The sequence below is a fragment of the Macaca fascicularis genome, chromosome 6, assembly GCF_037993035.2.
Source record: "Macaca fascicularis isolate 582-1 chromosome 6, T2T-MFA8v1.1".
Taxonomy (NCBI): domain Eukaryota; kingdom Metazoa; phylum Chordata; class Mammalia; order Primates; family Cercopithecidae; genus Macaca; species Macaca fascicularis.
The window spans coordinates 164,013,102-164,030,949 of NC_088380.1; the positions used below are offsets into that span (position 1 = coordinate 164,013,102).

The window sequence follows — 17,848 nt, forward strand, 5'->3', positions numbered from 1 at the left end:
GTGTGCCACTGCACTTCAACCCGTGTGATAGAGCAAGACCCTGTCTCCAGAAAAAAAAAAAAAAGGTGCATACTCACTCTATGCAAGCATTTTGGAGACATACATTTGTTGGTATTTTATATTTTTCAAAGCACTTCAACCCCTTTATCATCTATTTTAAAACTTACTGTCTGTTCTATCCACTTCAGAGGGTTTTAGTTTTATTCTCATTGTAAAGCTTGGGAAATCAAATCCCAAGGGAGGTCTTAAGGCTTTTCCAAGGCCATTTAGCAACTTAGTAGGATGCAAGGTTTCTGGCGTGGTGGTCTTTAACTCGAGTGGTGGTTCTCAAAGTATAGCCCATGGACCAGAAGCATCTGTATCACCTGGGAGCATGTTAGAAATACAAATTCTTAGACCCCACCCCGAGACCTGCTGTGTCCACAACGCTGGGGGAGGAGCCCCGGAATCTGCATTTTAATAAGCCTCCTCACTGATCTATAATACACTGACTTACAAGTCTTAGATAGCACAGTACCTACTCTAGGGCAGCTTATTTGGTTAAGGAGATGAAAAAAAAAAAGAGAGAGATGAGAGAAAGGATCATGACCTTTAGGTAGGGGATATGGCCCTGACCTTATGATAATATTAACACCAATATCCACTTTTTTTTTTTTTTTTTGAGATGGAATCCTGCTCTTGTCACCCAGGCTGGAGTGCAATGGCACAGTCTCGGCTCACTGCAACCTCCACCTCCCAGGTTCAAACAATTCTCCTGCCTCAGCCTCCCGAGTAGCTGGGATTACAGGCGCTCACCATCACGCCCAGCTAATTTTTGTATTTTTAATAGAGACGGAGTTTTAGCATTGTTGGCCAGGCAGGTCTTGAGCTCCTGACCTCAGGCGATCAACCCACCTCGACCTCCCGAAGTGCTGGAATTACAGGCGTGAGCCACTGTACCCGACCAATACCCACATTTGAGTACTCGCTCTTCATTCCAGAGCAAATTCTTTAACCAGAGTTTACTGATTCCGTTTCCTCATGCTTCTTCCTGAAGAATGAGCTCTGTCTTTTTTCCCTTCAGCCAACATGGTGACATTTCAAAACTGGCAGCGTCCCCATAAAGGAAGCTCTAAATCCTCAAAGCTCCAGCCTGGTGTTTAGATCTGTCATCAGCCTACTCCCTCACAACAGAAAAGAAACTGAAACTGTAGCAGAGAATGAGCTCTCTCTCCTTTTCTTTCACTGACCTTCTGAAGACTATTTCACCATCCCCCTTGAAGGCCTGATTCGGAATCCTACTGCCCTCCCTTGCAGATGGTTCCCTCAACAGTCCCGCCTAAACCCACACCTCTCATCTTAAGCCAGGCTGCTCTTGTGTCTTTGTTTTTGGTATCAATGAAGGTGAAAGCCAGAATACACTGTTGATCCTTCTCTCCCTGCACTCTGCCATTTGGCTTTTCAGCCTTCTTGGAGGAGTATCGTGGATACTGTTTTGAGTGTTCTGACCACAAGGGTTTTGGAATCATTGTTCTAGTTTCAACCGCATGTCTAAATCCGATGCAACGATTCTCTTATCTGAGCCACTTGGAGTCATTTCTCTCCTCACCTTCTCGTTCTGCTCCCTGAGTGGTAATGACATCTCGGATTGTCATACAGAGAAACTATGTTTTTAATCTAGTCTGAGCCAACAGGTCTCATGCTCTATGTGAGAAACACTGTGAGCAGGGCCAGTCCTCCGGGGTCGGGGGATGGCTATTTTGTTCAAGATGGAGAACATCCATGGTCAGAGTGAAGGACAATCCCAGGCCTCTCTTGCCTATGGATACAAACAAGGTCGTATTTCACATTGAAGTCCAAATTCCAATTCCTCTTGGCCCCCTGCATGCATGGGAACTCAACTCTTCCTCTTACAGTCCCTCCCAGTCAACCCAGGGCTTGCTGAGGGGCCACTAGAATGTGTCTGCATGTGTCCTTTTTCGCTGGCTGCCTACTAAGGCACCCTATCCCCGCCACTGCTACCTGGACTCCCTGTGAGGGCCCCTCAGCCCAGTGGATCTCTTCCCACCTGGGACCAGCAGAGGTCCTGGGGGGTCAGGTTATGCTGAGGCCTGTAGCAGAGTGGCCAGGAGACAGGATCCTCATTCCCTTCGTGCCTCACCACATCATGGAGGTTCCCAAACAATCCTTCCTGAGCCCACAGACTCAGTTTCTCCAAATGCCATCCCTTGATTTTCTCACTCAAATAATGGTTCCCAACCTTATCAAACTCAATACTGCCTTTTAATGATGGATATTTTGTAAGGCTCCTTTTGTTATCCTGAAAAAAATTCATAAATAATGTAACATATGAATACATATATTTTTTTAATTAAAGTACTTAATTAATTTTTGTTGTTGTTGTTTTGAGACAGGGCCTCACTCTGTTGCCCATGCTGGAGTGCAGTGGTGCAATCATAGCTCACTGCACCTTCTGTCTCTTGGGTCCAAGCCATCCTCCCTCCTCAGACTCCGCAGCTGCTGGGGCTACAGACATGTGCCACCACACCTGGCTAACTTTTGTATTACACATACTTTTTTTAAAAAATCAATAAATGTTCTAACCGTAATACTTAGAAGGAAGGAAAAATAATATATATAACAAAATTTCCATTTCAAAAATAAATAAATAAAAATTAAAAAAATAAAATAAAGTATGTGTTTCTGTATAAATATTGGGGCATGACTGCACTGGAAGACAGAATGAAATAGTCATTTTCTTGCACCTGTAGGTAGGATCCCGTTGGATTTGACATCTCAAATGCAACTGATAAAAATTGTGGCATTGGGACTCAACTACAGCGTTACCCCTGTGATATAATTTTCCAAAATGATGAACAACTCTTGGTAAACTTCTGAACCAAAGTATAGTCTTCCCTCAAAGTACAAGGTAGTTGCATTCTTGGGAAATCCAGTACTTTGGATAGGGTACGGATAGGATCTAGGCTCAGGATGTTCTTATATAATTATTGTATAAGCTGGTTTCTCATCACGTGAATGTTTACAAGGATATTCGAAAGTTGTATGGAATGTGGGACTCTACAGAGCATTTTGCATTCTTGACCATCACCCATTAAAGGCCTATAGCATACCTCAAACTTTGTGATATTCAAAATAATCCCCATATTCCAAGCTTGCATGATTGTTAGAAAAAAAAATACATGTCCAGTGTGCCTCCTGCAGAAAGGTACCATCATAATTTGAGGACCATGCTCTGATCTTTCTCTTCACAGATATTAACCAATGAGTTGACCTACAGTGGGATGAATGCCATAGCTCTCCTTCATCTTCTTCAAGCATCCTTGAACACTATTCCTCCCTCCATGAGCTCTTACAGCAAAAGCCTCAGGACATCCACTCTTTTCTGTAGCATCCCATTTACAGATCCTCACAAGCTCCACAAATATCTAGATTTCCAATTCCAATCTGCAGCCGGGCACAGTGGCTCATGCCTGTACTCCCAGGACTTTGGGAGGCCAAGGCAGGAGGGTCACTTGAGCCCAGGAGTTTGAGACCAGCCTGGGCAACATAGTGAGATCTTGTCTCTATTTAAAAAAAAAAAAAAATCCGATCTGGGCTCAGTTGAGATAACATACTACATCAGTATGATGAGACTTTTTTTTTCAGCTCCAGTATTTTTATGCCACCAAATGCTTCAATGTACTCAGAGAACTTGTGACTTCCTAACACTAAATCACATTCTAGTGAGGAACTCGATGTTTCCGCACATTTACTCTCACAAAGTCTGCTAACCCATAGTAGGCATGCCCATCCTGAACTCTGGCAACTGTGTGCTTTGTGGTCTTTTCTTCATGTCCTCAATATGTAATCCTAAGAAAGGGACTGAGGAACAGAGACATCAGCAATAGAGCCCATTGGAGAAGGAAGGGAGACAGGTGCTAGAGTAGAGAGAGTCTTAGGGCTAATTCAAGTGGTAGATTGGCCAGGTCCATTTCTCTTACCTGGGCCTCAGTTTCCTCATCCTAAATGAAAAAGTGTATTAAAAGTGATCTGTTAGAGGAATTCCAGCTCCAATAACCTATGATTCTGTAGATCTGGATAAACCCACAAATCATATCAGTAAAGCACAAACTGAAAGATTTCATGTTGACTATATCTCCTTTGCCAAGGGCATGATGCATCCGGCAGAGAGGCTGCCGCATATAACATAGTGCGGATAAAGAAACCAGCAGACTTTTGTGAAAATCATGTGGCTGCTTGGAATTCACTGTGGTCAGAATTTACCTCATAGAATGAGCAATGTGATTAATTCCAAGCACTGATGTCTTTTTTGCCATGTTCAGTGCCGTAACTCTAACTCATAAAGAAAGTCAACCAGAGGAAGGCAGATTGTCTTCCCAGACACCCCGATGAAAGGAGGCATTTTCTCTCCTTTTTTATGTCTTTGCTTGGTTTTGTTGTCTCTCTTCCCCAGCGACCACTTTGGGAACCTGAAGAAACTGTGGTCATTGCCTTGTATGACTACCAAACCAATGATCCTCAGGAACTCGCACTGCGGCGCAATGAAGAGTACTGCCTGCTGGACAGTTCTGAGATTCACTGGTGGAGAGTCCAGGACAGGAATGGGTAAGGCATCTTTGTGGCTGCTGTCCCTCTGTTTGAGGTGTGGTGCGAACAAATAAAATACCAGGATGATTTGTCCTATCTCCCACAGCGTGACCGCAGCACTGAGGTGGGAGAGGAGAGCAGAGGCAGGAGGAAGAGGGAGGAAGAGGAAGTAGTTGAGGCTCGTTTTTCCTCTTCTCAAGAAGTGACTCTGAGGCAGTCACTTGCTATGCTTGCTCCCTGCACCCCATCTCACGCACTCCAGACCCAAACTCATCTCAAAAAAACCCTGGATTTTTCCACTAACATCTACAATTTGGGAGCTTGGCAATTTATTCTGTAAAGTGTTATTGTTCTTGAGTGTTAAGTGAGGCTGAAGGTACATCCCATTAGGAAGCACTTATTTTTGGTGGAAAGAAAAGGTGTGTGTAGAGATGGTACAGATTGATAATTATGTTAGGATGCATCAGAAAGAAGATACTAAAGATTTAGTTACAACCGCAGTCATTGAACTAGCCATCCACTTGACTCAGGGAGAAAATAAGATTGTACAAATACCACTTTCCCACTATGCAACTTTTGAATGAAAAAAATACCGAGCATGAGATTCACACTGCCTTTTAAGGGTTTTTTTTTTTCTCTTAATATATCAGATGTATTAACCCATGTTCTGGAATATTTTCCAGAATATGAGTTCAATGGTTGCATCAATCCAGCCATAAATGTACTCTAAATTAGCAAATTCCCTTGTTGAACACTTACGTGATCTCCAATATTTTGCAAATATTAACAACACTGCAACGAACATCTTTGTATCTTAATATTAAGGGTTTAAATGTTTTCAAAGTATGAGGTTATTATTAATTTTAAAATATAAAAAAGAAAACTGTCATTGCAACATATGGATCATTTATGTCAACATTTTACTTAACTAACAGTAGAGAGAAATAGACATAAAAAATAAGCCACCCTCCATTTGCCCCCGCATCAAGTCCAAAAGTAATCACTATTCGGCTAGGCACGGTGGCTCACGCCTCTAATCCCAGCAGTTTGGGAGGCCAAGGCGAGTGGATCACTTGAGGCCAATAGTTTGAGACCAGCCTGGCCAATGTGGTAAAACCCTGTCTCTACTAAAAACACAAAAATTAGCCAGGTGTGGTGTTGCACGCCTGTAATCCCAGCTACTCCACTGGCTGAAGCATGGAAATCACTTGAACCCAAGAGGGAGAGGTTGCAGTGGGTCGAGATGGTGCCACTTCACTCCAGCCTGAGTGACAGAGCAAGACTCTGTCTCAAAAAAAAAAAAAAAATGCATCCTTTTTTCGCTTGTACCAAGTTGATCCATTCTGTTCTGCATCTTACTTTTAATTTTTAATGATATTAATACACATTGAAGATCTTTTCATACCAGTACATGCAAATCTACCTCATTTTTTAAATAGTTGCATAGGCCGGGCGCAGTGGCTCACGCCTGTAATCCCAACACTTTGGGAGGCCAAGGCAGGCTGATTACCTGACGTCAGGAGTTCGAGACCAACCTGGCCAACACGGTGAAACCCCATCTCTACTAAAAATGCAAAAAATTAGCTGGGTGTGGTGGCAGGAGCCTGTGATTCCAGCTACTCGGGAAGGTGAGGCAGGAGAATTGCTTGAACCTGGGAGGTGGAGGTTGCAGTGAGCCAAGATCGCACCACTGCACTCCAGCCTGGGCAACAGAGCAAGAATCCATCTCAAAAAAATAATAATAATAATTGCACAATATTAGAATGTATGATTATATTATAAGTGTTTAAATAACCCTCTATGGTGGGACATTTAGTTGCCAGTTTATTTGTTTCCTCTGCTGTTTCAAACAAGGCTTTAATGAAGATCTTGTATTCATGTATCTTGGCCATCTTTGGAATATATATATATATATATATATATATATATATATATATATAACATTACTTTTCTTTTCTTTCTTCTTTTTTTTTTTTTTTTTTTTGAGACAGGGTCTTGCTCTATCAACCAGGTTGGAGTGCAGTGGCACTCTCACAGTTCACTGCAGCCTTGACCTCTCAGGCTCCAGTGATCCTCCCACCTCAGACCCCTGCGTGGTTGAGACTGTAGGCACACACCACCATGCCCAGATAATTTTTAAATTTTTTGTAGAAGTGGAGTCTTATTGTGTTGCCCGGACTTGTCTCAAACCACTGTATTCAAGCAATTCTCCTTATTTGGTCTCCCAAAGTAGTTGGGATTACAGGCGTGAGCCACCAGGCCTGGCCTATATGTCACATTTCTAACTGTGCAACAGCTGAGTCAGAGTATGTGATATCTTAATTTTGCCATGTAACTTCCTCACAAAGCTTGCCAAATTTACATTCCTGCTAATGGAGTTATGGAAGTGCCAAGACTGGGTATCATTGAACTTTTTTTAAAAAGCCAATCTGATGGGTTAAAAAAAACAAAAGAGGGGCACAAATATCTTTAAGGATAAGGCTTTACCTTTTACATACACCAAGGTGCTTCCTCTTTAGGTAGGCTTATCAACCCCATTGCAGGGGGAGAAAAGACAGAAGTGAGATTTTCAAGGTGCTTCCTCTTTAGGTAGGCTTATCAACCCCATTGCAGGGGGAGGAAAGACAGAAGTGAGATAGGGTAAAAGGTGATGAGATTCAGAACAATGGTTTGAGAGGCAGTGTAGTTTGCTAGCTAAGAACAGACTCCAACTCCCCTCACCTGGAACCTCCCTCTTTAGTTGATTCATGAAGACAATTAAGGCTGGTCACATCACCTTCTCTTTGTCCATTATAGAGAGGCCCATATCTGAAATAGGTTCAAGGCTGTCTACAGGGTCTACAAACACTAAAGGGACTTAGAAATTCATTAGTTCAATCAACTGACTTTATTTAGCACATCTAATGTGCCAGGAAATTTCTTCTAGGTCTTACTTCCCCAAATGATAGTTAAACCCTTCATTGGTGAGCTGTGGAAAGGCTTAACGATGCACTTCAAAGGGCATCAAAGAGGACACCCCAGCAGCCAGTCAGCATTATGGAATTTCCCCAGTTTGCTTTGTGATAGTGTGGTATAGTGGAAAGTACACAAGATGGGGAGACAGAGGACTCGGACTTTATCAGCTACTCTTGTCATATGTAGCTGAGGATTCACAGATGACCATGTCATATGTGTGACCATGTCATTCACAGATGACCAAGTCACTTTTCCGCTGTGAATCCATTTCCTGAACTGTAAAATGCAGATGATAATGTCAGCTTTGTCTATATCACAGTGTTGAGAAAATCAATGAGATGATGGAAGTGAAAGAGCTTTGGGAAGTCTACACATCCACATACAAGTATGAGAGTTATCATTTGAGTAGATGGCCCAGCTTTGGGTGGCATATTCTATTGAAAAGCAAAATATTACTTGATCCATTAATATAAATCGAAAAGTATAGTATGGCAACACCAGACGTAGTTAAGGGGATTACAAGAGTGATACAGAAGGGATGGCAAATTTCAGAATAAGCTAACTTTCTTCAGTCGGAATGGCTGCCTTGAGCACTGTGCGAAGGATGATTCTGAGGGCAGATGTCCAATTCTGCAAAGAAACTATGCCGTGATTGCTTAACAACGTCTGCCAGAGGAGTAAAATATAAGATAATCATCCTGTATTTGGCATCGCCAGTCTTGATTTCTTCACTCTTCACAACTCTGTGCACCGATTACACATTTCCCATAAACAGAATCACTAGATTGAAAATTGGCCTTATTATAAGAAAATTAGAACATGTTATGGAATAAAGAGCAATAAACTATCAGGCATCTTTTTTTGTTTTGTTTTGTTTTGTTTTGTTCTTTTTGTCTTTTTGAGACAGAGTCTTGCTCTGTGACCCAGGCCAGGGTGCAGTGGCATGATCTCAGCTCATGGCAACCTCCATACCACTGCCCCCACCCGCCACCACCCAGGTTAAATGAGTCTCATGCCTCAGCCTCCCAAGCAGCTGAGACTACAGGTGCATGCCACCACACCCGGCTAATTTTTATATATTTTCTAGAGACAGCGTTTCACCATGTTGCCCAGGTTGGTCTCAAACTCCTGAGCTCAAGTGATCCACCCTCCTCAGCCTCCCAGAGTACTAGGATTACAGGCGTGAGCCACTGCGCCCAGCCTATCAGTCATCTTTTTACATTGGCATAGTATGGAGTATCTACTTAAACTAGATTTTAAGTATAATCTAATTTAAGCCCTTCATTTGACACATATAAAGTCAGAGATCCAGAGAGCAGAAGGGATGCCATGTGGTATTAAATGAGATAATGAATGTCAAAGTGCTTTGAAAACTACAAAGTTATACACAAATGTAAAGAAGTTTGATATTCTTGTTTTGTTTATTATGTTTTTTGTTTATGCACAATTATTAATTCTTGCTCAAAAGAGACTCCTGATCCCCAAATCTAGCCTGGCTTTATCCTTTTTTCTTGTGTTTATACCATTCATATCTGAAGAAGCTCAATTAGGGAGGCCTTAAATTAAAAAGCTTACAATGCCAACTGGTAGTGTCTTTTAGAATCTGTGGTTGGAAAGTCATCTTTTATATTTTAATTATTTTGGCTTCCTGACTATAAAATGATAGTACTAAGGTGGAAAAAAATGTTGATTATCACACAAAAATGTTTCCTTATAGAAAATAGAGAATGAATATTAATCTTTTTTTCCAGTAGAGGAAATTTCACAATGAGGAGAGCAGCAAACAGAACTTTTTAAGTAAAATCGCCACTTCTTTTCTATTATGTTTCATATTTTAGTAGTGAAATCAACCTGCCTTTAACAGACAGCAAGTTGCTGTTAGTTTTACCAGTTCCTTTTTTTTTTTTTTTTTGAGATAGAGTCTTGCTCTGTTGCCCAGGCTGGAGTGCAGTGGCATGATCTCAGCTTACTGCAACCTCCGCCTCCTGGGTTCAAGCTATTCTTCTGCCTCAGCCTCCCGAATAGCTGTGATTACAGGCATGCACCACCATGCCCGGCTAATTTTTTTTTTTTTTTTTTTTTTGTAGTTTTAGTAGAGACAGGGTTTCACCATATTGGCCAGACTGGTCTCGAACTCCTGACCCTGTGATCCACTTGCCTCCAAAAGTGCTGGGATTACAGGCGTGAGCCACCGCCCCTGGCCTACCAATTATTTTATTCTAAATTTTAAAATGTCTTATCGCAAATGCCAAATAATATGATATTTCCCAATCTTTAAATGACTTTTAATGGATTAAACCTATAAAACGATGTAAAACTTAGTTCTATGTAGGTCTAAACACTAATTTTCCTTTTAACAGGCATGAAGGATATGTACCAAGCAGTTATCTGGTGGAAAAATCTCCAAATAATCTGGAAACCTATGAGTAAGATATTTTATTTGTTTTTGGAAAATACAGTCCTAAGGAATCCTCCCTAGGTTAGGAATAAATTATTGGTTGACTGTAAAAATACCAGATGATCTCTATTGCAATAGTAATGTTCACACATACCACCCAGCTCTTAATTCCGAAATAACACTTTCCACTAAAAAGAACCAGGACTTTCTGAAGAAAAGTCTTGGGGTAGGGATAGAACAAAAAAGAACTTAGAACATCTTTTTGTGCCAGAAAGTAAAGAAGTACTTAAAAATAAGTTTTTAATTTTTATTTTTACTTTTTGAGACAGGGTCTTGCTGGCGCCCAGGCTGGAGTGCAGTAGTGTGATCTCGGCCCATTGCAACCTCAACCTACCGGGCTCAAGCACTCCTCAGCCTCCCGAGTAGCTGGGACTATAGGCACATGCCACCTTGTCCAGCTAATCTGTAAATTTTTTGTAGAGACAGAATCTCGCTAGGTTGTCCAGGCTGGTCCTGAACTTTTGGGCTCTAGTGATGCTCCCGCCCTGGCCTCCCAAACTACTGGGATCACAGGTGTGAACTGCTGTGCCCAGCCAAAAAGATGTGGGCATGTCAAATGAGCACAGAAGTTGGCTTTAACGGGCTCCATTTGATGAAATCTGGGACAATTTGAGTATCAAAATAAATAATGAGTATTAAAATAAGTAATAGACTAGAAACCATTGAATAATATAAGAATCTGTAATAAATAGGCTGATAGATAAATAAAGAAGTAAATAAATAAAAAGGAAAGGGTTTTTTCTTATAGCAGAATGCCAACTAATGAATGATAAAGTTTAAAAATCATCATTTTGTAACCCAGAGTATCAACTGATTCAGGCAAGAATCCTCGATGAAGGTCACCACTAGCAGATTAAAGTTTGATGAGCTATGGGATATTTACATAGTCTCAAAGTATTTCCTCACAAATCACTTGTAATTACAAAGTGGAGGTAACTAGTAGGCCCATCTTAAACAATCAATCCAAATGCACATAAATAATGGAGCAAAAAGCTATCTTGTGTCTTCTTATGTGATGCACTGAGAAGGGCACACATCACTTCTGTGATATTCCTGCTCAAAGAATGCACAACATGAATTTACTCATGAGGATATATTCATAAGGATATATTAGACAAATCCAAATTAGGGAATGTTCTCTAAAATTAATGTCTTGTGCTCTTCAAAAAAAAAATCATTAATATCATGAAAGACACAACAGGCTGAGAAGCTGGTCCACATTAAAAAAGACAAAAGAGGCCAGGCGCAGTGGCCCACGCCTGTAATCCCAACACTTTGGGAGGCCGAGACAAGTGGATCACCTGAGGTCAGGAATGAGACCAGCCTGATCAACATGGTGAAACTAAAAATATTCTACTAAGTGTAATACCAGTTTGAAAGTTTAGCAAATATCTCTACTAAAAATACAAAATTAGCCAGGCATGGTGGCGCATACCTGTAATCCCATATACTGGGGGGGCTGAGGCAGGAGAATCGCTTGAACCCAGGAGGCGGAGGTTGCTGTGAGCCAAGATTGCGCCATTGCACTCCAGCCTGGGCAACAAGAGCAAAACTCCATCTAAAAAAAGAGAGAGAGAGAGAGAAAAAAAAAAAAAAGACTAAAGAGACATGGTAACTAAATACAGTGGTGATCCTGGGCTGGATCTTGAACCATACAAAAAATATTTTTTGTTATAATATACGTTATTGGGACAACCCATAAGATTTGAATAAGATCTGCAGTTAAGTACTAGTATTATGTAGATCTTAAATCTCATGATTTTGGTAATTGTACTGTGGCTAGATAAGGGTATACTCTGTGTCTTAGGAAATAGACACGGAAGTACTTAGGAGTAAAAGTCAATTCTCAAATAGTTCAGAAGAAAAGTCAATCTATGTCTAAAGGGAATAGTAAAGCAAATGTATAAAATATCAACAATTGGCTCACCTGGGTGATGTGTAGATGAGGGTTCTTTTACACTATTTTACAGCTTTTCCGTAAGTTTGAAATTATTTAAAAATTTTTAAAAATTAATTACTCACTAAATATAAGATACCAGGCCTAAAGAATAATGCTAATGAGGACACCTATTAACACAATACGGTTCTTAATTCAAATGTGGTCGAGTTATTTGTTGCTGAAATTCTAGCAGATTCTTTAGTGAAGAACCATCATTTTCTGTAGTCTCTCAACCTGGTTTGTTTTGGTCAAGTATGTGTGAGTAGCCCTTCCCTCAGTGAACAGAAGAGTCGTCAGTTCTAAGAATTTTTGAGCTGACATAAAACATATAGGATATATGCTTAAATAAAATAACAAAATTATAGGCAATACCTTTGAAGAAAAAACAATAAGCATTATTTCAAATGACCACTAAACTGTGTAGTTTTGTTTGTTCATCTTTGCTTTTAATCAGAATCTCTTTGCTTATGATCAAAGGAGCAAACTCAAAATTCCAACAGGATAAGCAATAGGAAATGGTGATGCCTGGAGCAAATAAAAAACGTCTATTCACCCACCTAAAAGTATTTTAAGCCATTTCAAAAATAAAACACTATACCATGCAAACAAAACAATCTAGTTATACTGTGCACTTTCAGTTTGCATTCTCCAGATTATGAATCTCAGCTGGAAAATAACATGACTTACAAGCAAACATGCAGATATTTAGTATATAACTGGATATATGAAAGATTCCAGTATGATAACTTTTTATTCGTGAACTTAGTGTTGTCTAGTTTCAGGTGAGATCTGCTTAAGTACTTAAATATGTACCACCTGATAACATAGTCATGGGTTGGTAAATTGAATGGATTCAGGTCTCCTGCCTTGGTTTGCAGTCATGACCTTGGGCAAGTTACCTCATCCTATTTGAGTTCTGATCCCTTCTCCATAAAATGAAGGCTCAGACAAGATGAAGGAAAGCAAATCATGGCTCTCTTGCTGGCATTCCCTTCCCGTGCACTGAAGTCAGGTAGATGTCACCCTTTGATAGTGAAACTATTTACCCACCATGCTGGTGACAACCTTTTCAATGCACAGCCCTAGGCAGCCACTACTATCGCTGGGGGCTTGTGTATGAGAGGAAGCCTATATTTTCCCAATCCTCAATTAGATAATCTCTAAGAGCCCATGTTCGTGTAATGTATGTACTATTCTGTCTTATAATGTTCAAAAACCTCTAATGAATCCATGAATGCCTTTAATCATGGCTACTCTCAAATAGCCAAACAAGTTTGTTAAGTGGTATTTCTTCCCTACCCAGAACTTCTTTCCTCCTGGATTTATTAATTTTCAAAACTGATTATTAACCGAGGATCAGTCTGCCTCCTTTTACCTAAAAAGCAGCCAGAGAGGTTAGGATGTTGGCTCAAATATTGTTAACAACATAAAAAAAAAACCTTCATCCCTAAAAATCATTTATATTCTTCTTTACCATTGTATAGTTGTTTTTCACCAGACAACAAAATTATAAAAAGAATGCAATTACTTGGCAGAATGTCTGGAAGACCAGTCTTAAAGAGGAAAATACTACAGTTGTTTTAAAAGGATTTTTGCTAAACTTTCAAACTGGTATTACGTTTTTATAGCTGCACTAGCACCCTCCTCCTTACAACCAACTGCCTACTGACTTATGAAACGAAGAGGAAAATTAATGTTTTCTACAACTTTATTTTAGAAAATTTCCAACATATGCAAAAGTAGAGAGAATAATATAATGAATATCCACGTTCCCCAAACCCAGCATCAACAATGATCGATATTTTGCCAATTCTGTTTCATGTGTTTCTTTCCAATTAAACATTTTAATACCTGGAAATGAATCATGCATTTGCTTTTGAGTTTAAAGGCACTGGTAGAAACATATGTGTGCAGGCTTGTTAAATAAGTTAAATAAGTAAAATATACTTAAAATTTTGTTTAAAAATTTGTTTAAAGCACTGTCAGAAATAGAAAATGACCATATGATTTTCTAGCATTGTCTTTTATAACTAATGACACTTTAAAATATGTCATTGACATATGACTTTTATTTGCTTTCAGGTGGTACAATAAGAGTATCAGCCGAGACAAAGCTGAAAAACTTCTTTGGGACACAGTAAGTCTCCTTAACCTGTCTTTTGACATAAAACAAAATGAATTAGGTGCAGTGTCTCATGCCTGGAATCCCAGCGATTTGTCAAGTCAAGGTGGGAGGATCCCTTGAGCCCAGGAATTCAAGGTTACAGTGAGCTGTGATTGTACCACTGTACTTCAGCCTGGGCAAGATCAAGAACCTGTCAAAAGAAGGGAGGAAGGGAGGAAGGGAGGAAGGAAGGGAGGGAGGGAAGGAGGTAGGGAGGGAGGGAGGAAGGAAGGAAGGAAGGGAGGGAGGGAAGGAGGTAGGGAGGGAGGGAGGAAGGAAGGAAGGGAGGGAGGGAAGGAGGTAGGGAGGAAGGGAGGAAGGGAGGAAGGAAGGGAGGGAGGGAAGGAGGTAGGGAGGGAGGGAGGGGAAGAAAGGGAAAAAGGAAAGAAAGAATTGTCTTGTTTTTTTCAGCCTTGCTGTGTTTTATGCCCGTGCAGTGGATTGATAGGTTGGATTAACAATAGTTTTCGTGTCTGGTGAAAATATTCTGGGAATTTACAGGACTAGCAAACCACAGGATGAGAAACCTGGGCTTGGCATTGGCATGCAGACATCACCACAGCTGCAGCAGTCTTTATGAGTGGTGATGGCTGGCCATGGAGTGCCATCAGGGCTGGTCTGCCATGCCTTCTTCTCGGTGTAGGTCAGAGGTGCTTGTGACTCTGATGCAGCCTGGCTGGGCTGTGAGTCCAGATGGAACACAGCACTTGTTTTAATAGTTATTCTTTAAAGCCATGCATAGCTGATTTTACTCAGGGATGTCAAGATTAAGGGAGAAAGGGAAGAGAAAAGTAGAAAACACGGTATGGTGGGGGCAGGTACTGGGCTCTAGTTCCTTAAGTCATCAACTCAGTGTGTGACTTTGGGGACCTCTCTTCTTCCTTCTGGGCCTCAGTGTATCAATGAGTAGAAGGGGAGCATTGGATTAAATCAGGGATGTCAATTCCCCAGCCCTTATCCTGCCACTTTCTGCTCCTTGTCCTGTGACCAACACAGCTAACCATAGTCCATGGCATTGGGACTCTTGGGAAACAAGACAAATGCTGAAAAAAGAGCAAGCAAATCATCTAAAATAAACTGAGGTAAACTCCAGCGGAGTTGGGAAAGATTCCATGAAGGAAAAGAAGTTGAGCTGAGTCCTTACTGAACTCTGGTCTCTCCTTGGCTCTACACCAACTCAGTACTTGTTTCCTGTGGGTTCCCCCCAAAAAAATACAGAATTGTTTTTTTCAATTTTTTAGAATTGCTGGGAAATGTTCAAAAGTACAGATTCCCAGGTCCCACTCCAGATCCACAGAATCAGAGTCTCCAGCATGAGTTCCTGGGAATCTGTACTTTCTCAAGTTAAATTTACAATGCAAATATGGCCAGCTCAAACCTGGCAGCGCCAGTCTATGTTAATGGATAACAAAGTAGAACTTGATTAATATGAGCTAATTGAGTGGAGTGCAAAATTAATTAAAACTCTGAATTACACTGTGTTTAAACAAGTGTAGTTTTGTTATATTAAATCACACATCAGTTAATGTTGTCTGAGGAGCACTTCAAACAGCCCACATTAATAATTTCCTAGAGATGATTCCTGTATTACAGCAGTTCTTGTGAGGTGCTAAGTCCATTTTGCTTGCTCTGGCAGTTGAAACATTCCTCCTTATTGATATATATGAATGTGGAGGAGAGTTTTTTGTTTTGTTTGTTTGCTTGTTTATTTATTTATTTTGAGACAGAGTCTTGCTCTGTCACTCAGGCTGGAGTGTAGTGGCCTGATCTTGGCTCACCGCAACCTCCGCTGCCTGGGTTCAAGTGATTCTCCTGCCTCAGTCTCCTAAGTAGTTGGGATTACAGGCACATGCCACCACACCCAACTCGTTGTTGTATTTTTGCTAGAGACGGGGTGTCGCCCTGTTGGCCAGACTGGTCTTGAACTCCTGACCTCAGGTGATCCACCCGCCTTGGCCTCCCAAAGTGCTGGTATTACAGGCATGAGCCACCATGCCCAGACTCCTTACTAATATTTTGAGCTACTTTACCAAATTCTTTTCTCCTCCTTAGGTAAATATGAGGGCAAACTTCAAACTTAGCCCAGATTCTGGATAGAATTGAAGGGCATTTTCTTGCTATTTTTCACTGTTTTTGTATGCTGTTTTTGAAACAATAGCTGTATTATTTCTAGGTGTATTTAGAGTCTTTTTATCTAATAAGTATAGGACCTTTAAGAGAGGAATTGCTGCATAGTATTCCATGGTGCATATGTGCCACGCTTTCTTTGTCCAGTCTATCACTGATGGGCATTTGGGTTGGTAAAAGGATGGGTTCGTGTCCTTTGCAGGGACATGAATGAAGCTGGAAACCATCATTCGCAGCAAACTAACACAGGAACAGAAAACCAAACACCGCATGTTCTCACTCATAAGTGAGAGTTGACAATGAGAACACATGGACACAGGGAAGGGAACATTACACACCGGGGTCTGTCGGTGGGTGGGGGGCTTGGGGAGAGATAGCATTAGGAGAAATACCTAATGTAGATGACGGGTTGATGGGTGCAGCAAACCGCCATGGCACATGTATATCTATGTAACAAACCTGCACGTTCTACACATGTACCCCAGAACTTAAAGTATAATAATAATAAAAGAGATGAATTGATTCATTACACCTTTTTATGAACTAAAACTCCTGGTATACTGCCTCATACATATTTTGCCACTACACTATAAACGCTTTATCTTGTTCCTGCTGTACCTAGGCACCCAAAAGTGTATCTAGCCCCTTGTAGTTGTTCAATAAATATTTGTTGAATGAATGAACGAATACATTGAATGCTTAATAAAGGTTTTTTTTTTTTTTTTTTTTTTTTTTGAGACGGAGTCTTGCTCTGTCACCCAGGCTGGAGTGCAGTGGCCGGATCTCAGCTCACTGCAAGCTCCGCCTCCCGGGTTTACGCCATTCTCCTGCCTCAGCCTCCCAAGTAACTGGGACTACAGGCGCCCGCCACCTCGCCCGGCTATTTTTTTGTATTTTTTAGTAGAGACGGGGTTTCACCGTGTTAGCCGGGATCGTCTCTCGATCTCCTGACCTCGTGATCCGCCCATCTCGGCCTCCCAAAGTGCTGGGATTACAGGCTTGAGCCACCGCGCCCGGCCTAATAAATGTTTTTAAACTAACAACTCCGCTTAAGGGGGACCTGGGTGATCATAAGCATCACTGCAGGAGCTTTTTAAAAATACAAACTGCTGGACTCCAGGCCTATCCAATCAAAACCTCTAGAGGTGGCACCCAAGTTATTCTGGAACTTATCCATGTTTGGGAGCCACTAAAAAGCACCTCCTAATGTGCTGTATCCGTTCTTCCAATGTTGCCTCCTCCATGAACTCTCTCCTGCCTTCCCTCGCCCTAGCTATGGAAAATGGGTTTTCTTGCCTTTGAACCCTTATAGGTCAAATGTTATTATTAGTATTATTACTTCTCCAGTGGCTCTGTTCTCACTCTGCCTCCAATCTCAGCAGTTTCTCTTCTGTCTTTACCCATCTAGGTAGATGGTGAATTCCTTGGAATTGGGTACTCTGTAATTCACTGAGAACACCTTACAACATCTCACACATGGGGTGACCTGAAGTTCAGACATTATAAACTGTCATTGAAGACTCAATGTTGACTTAATAATTGGTTTGTTTCCAGAGAAGAAAAGCACCATCTCCAGAATGAAAGATGGCGGTACATCAGAGACACTGTTAAAATATAA

The 17,848-nt window shown here is 41.0% G+C and overlaps 1 protein-coding gene across 1 annotated transcript in view; it reads left to right on the plus strand.

The window, feature by feature from the left end:
* ITK (IL2 inducible T cell kinase) overlaps nt 1-17,848 on the plus strand; it is a 75,384-nt gene that overhangs the window by 37,753 nt on the left and 19,783 nt on the right. Inside the window, exons 6-8 of the mRNA XM_005558384.4 lie at nt 4,454-4,605; nt 9,903-9,968; nt 14,022-14,076. Of these exons, the coding sequence (XP_005558441.1) occupies nt 4,454-4,605; nt 9,903-9,968; nt 14,022-14,076 (273 nt within the window). The remainder of the gene's footprint in view (nt 1-4,453; nt 4,606-9,902; nt 9,969-14,021; nt 14,077-17,848) is intronic.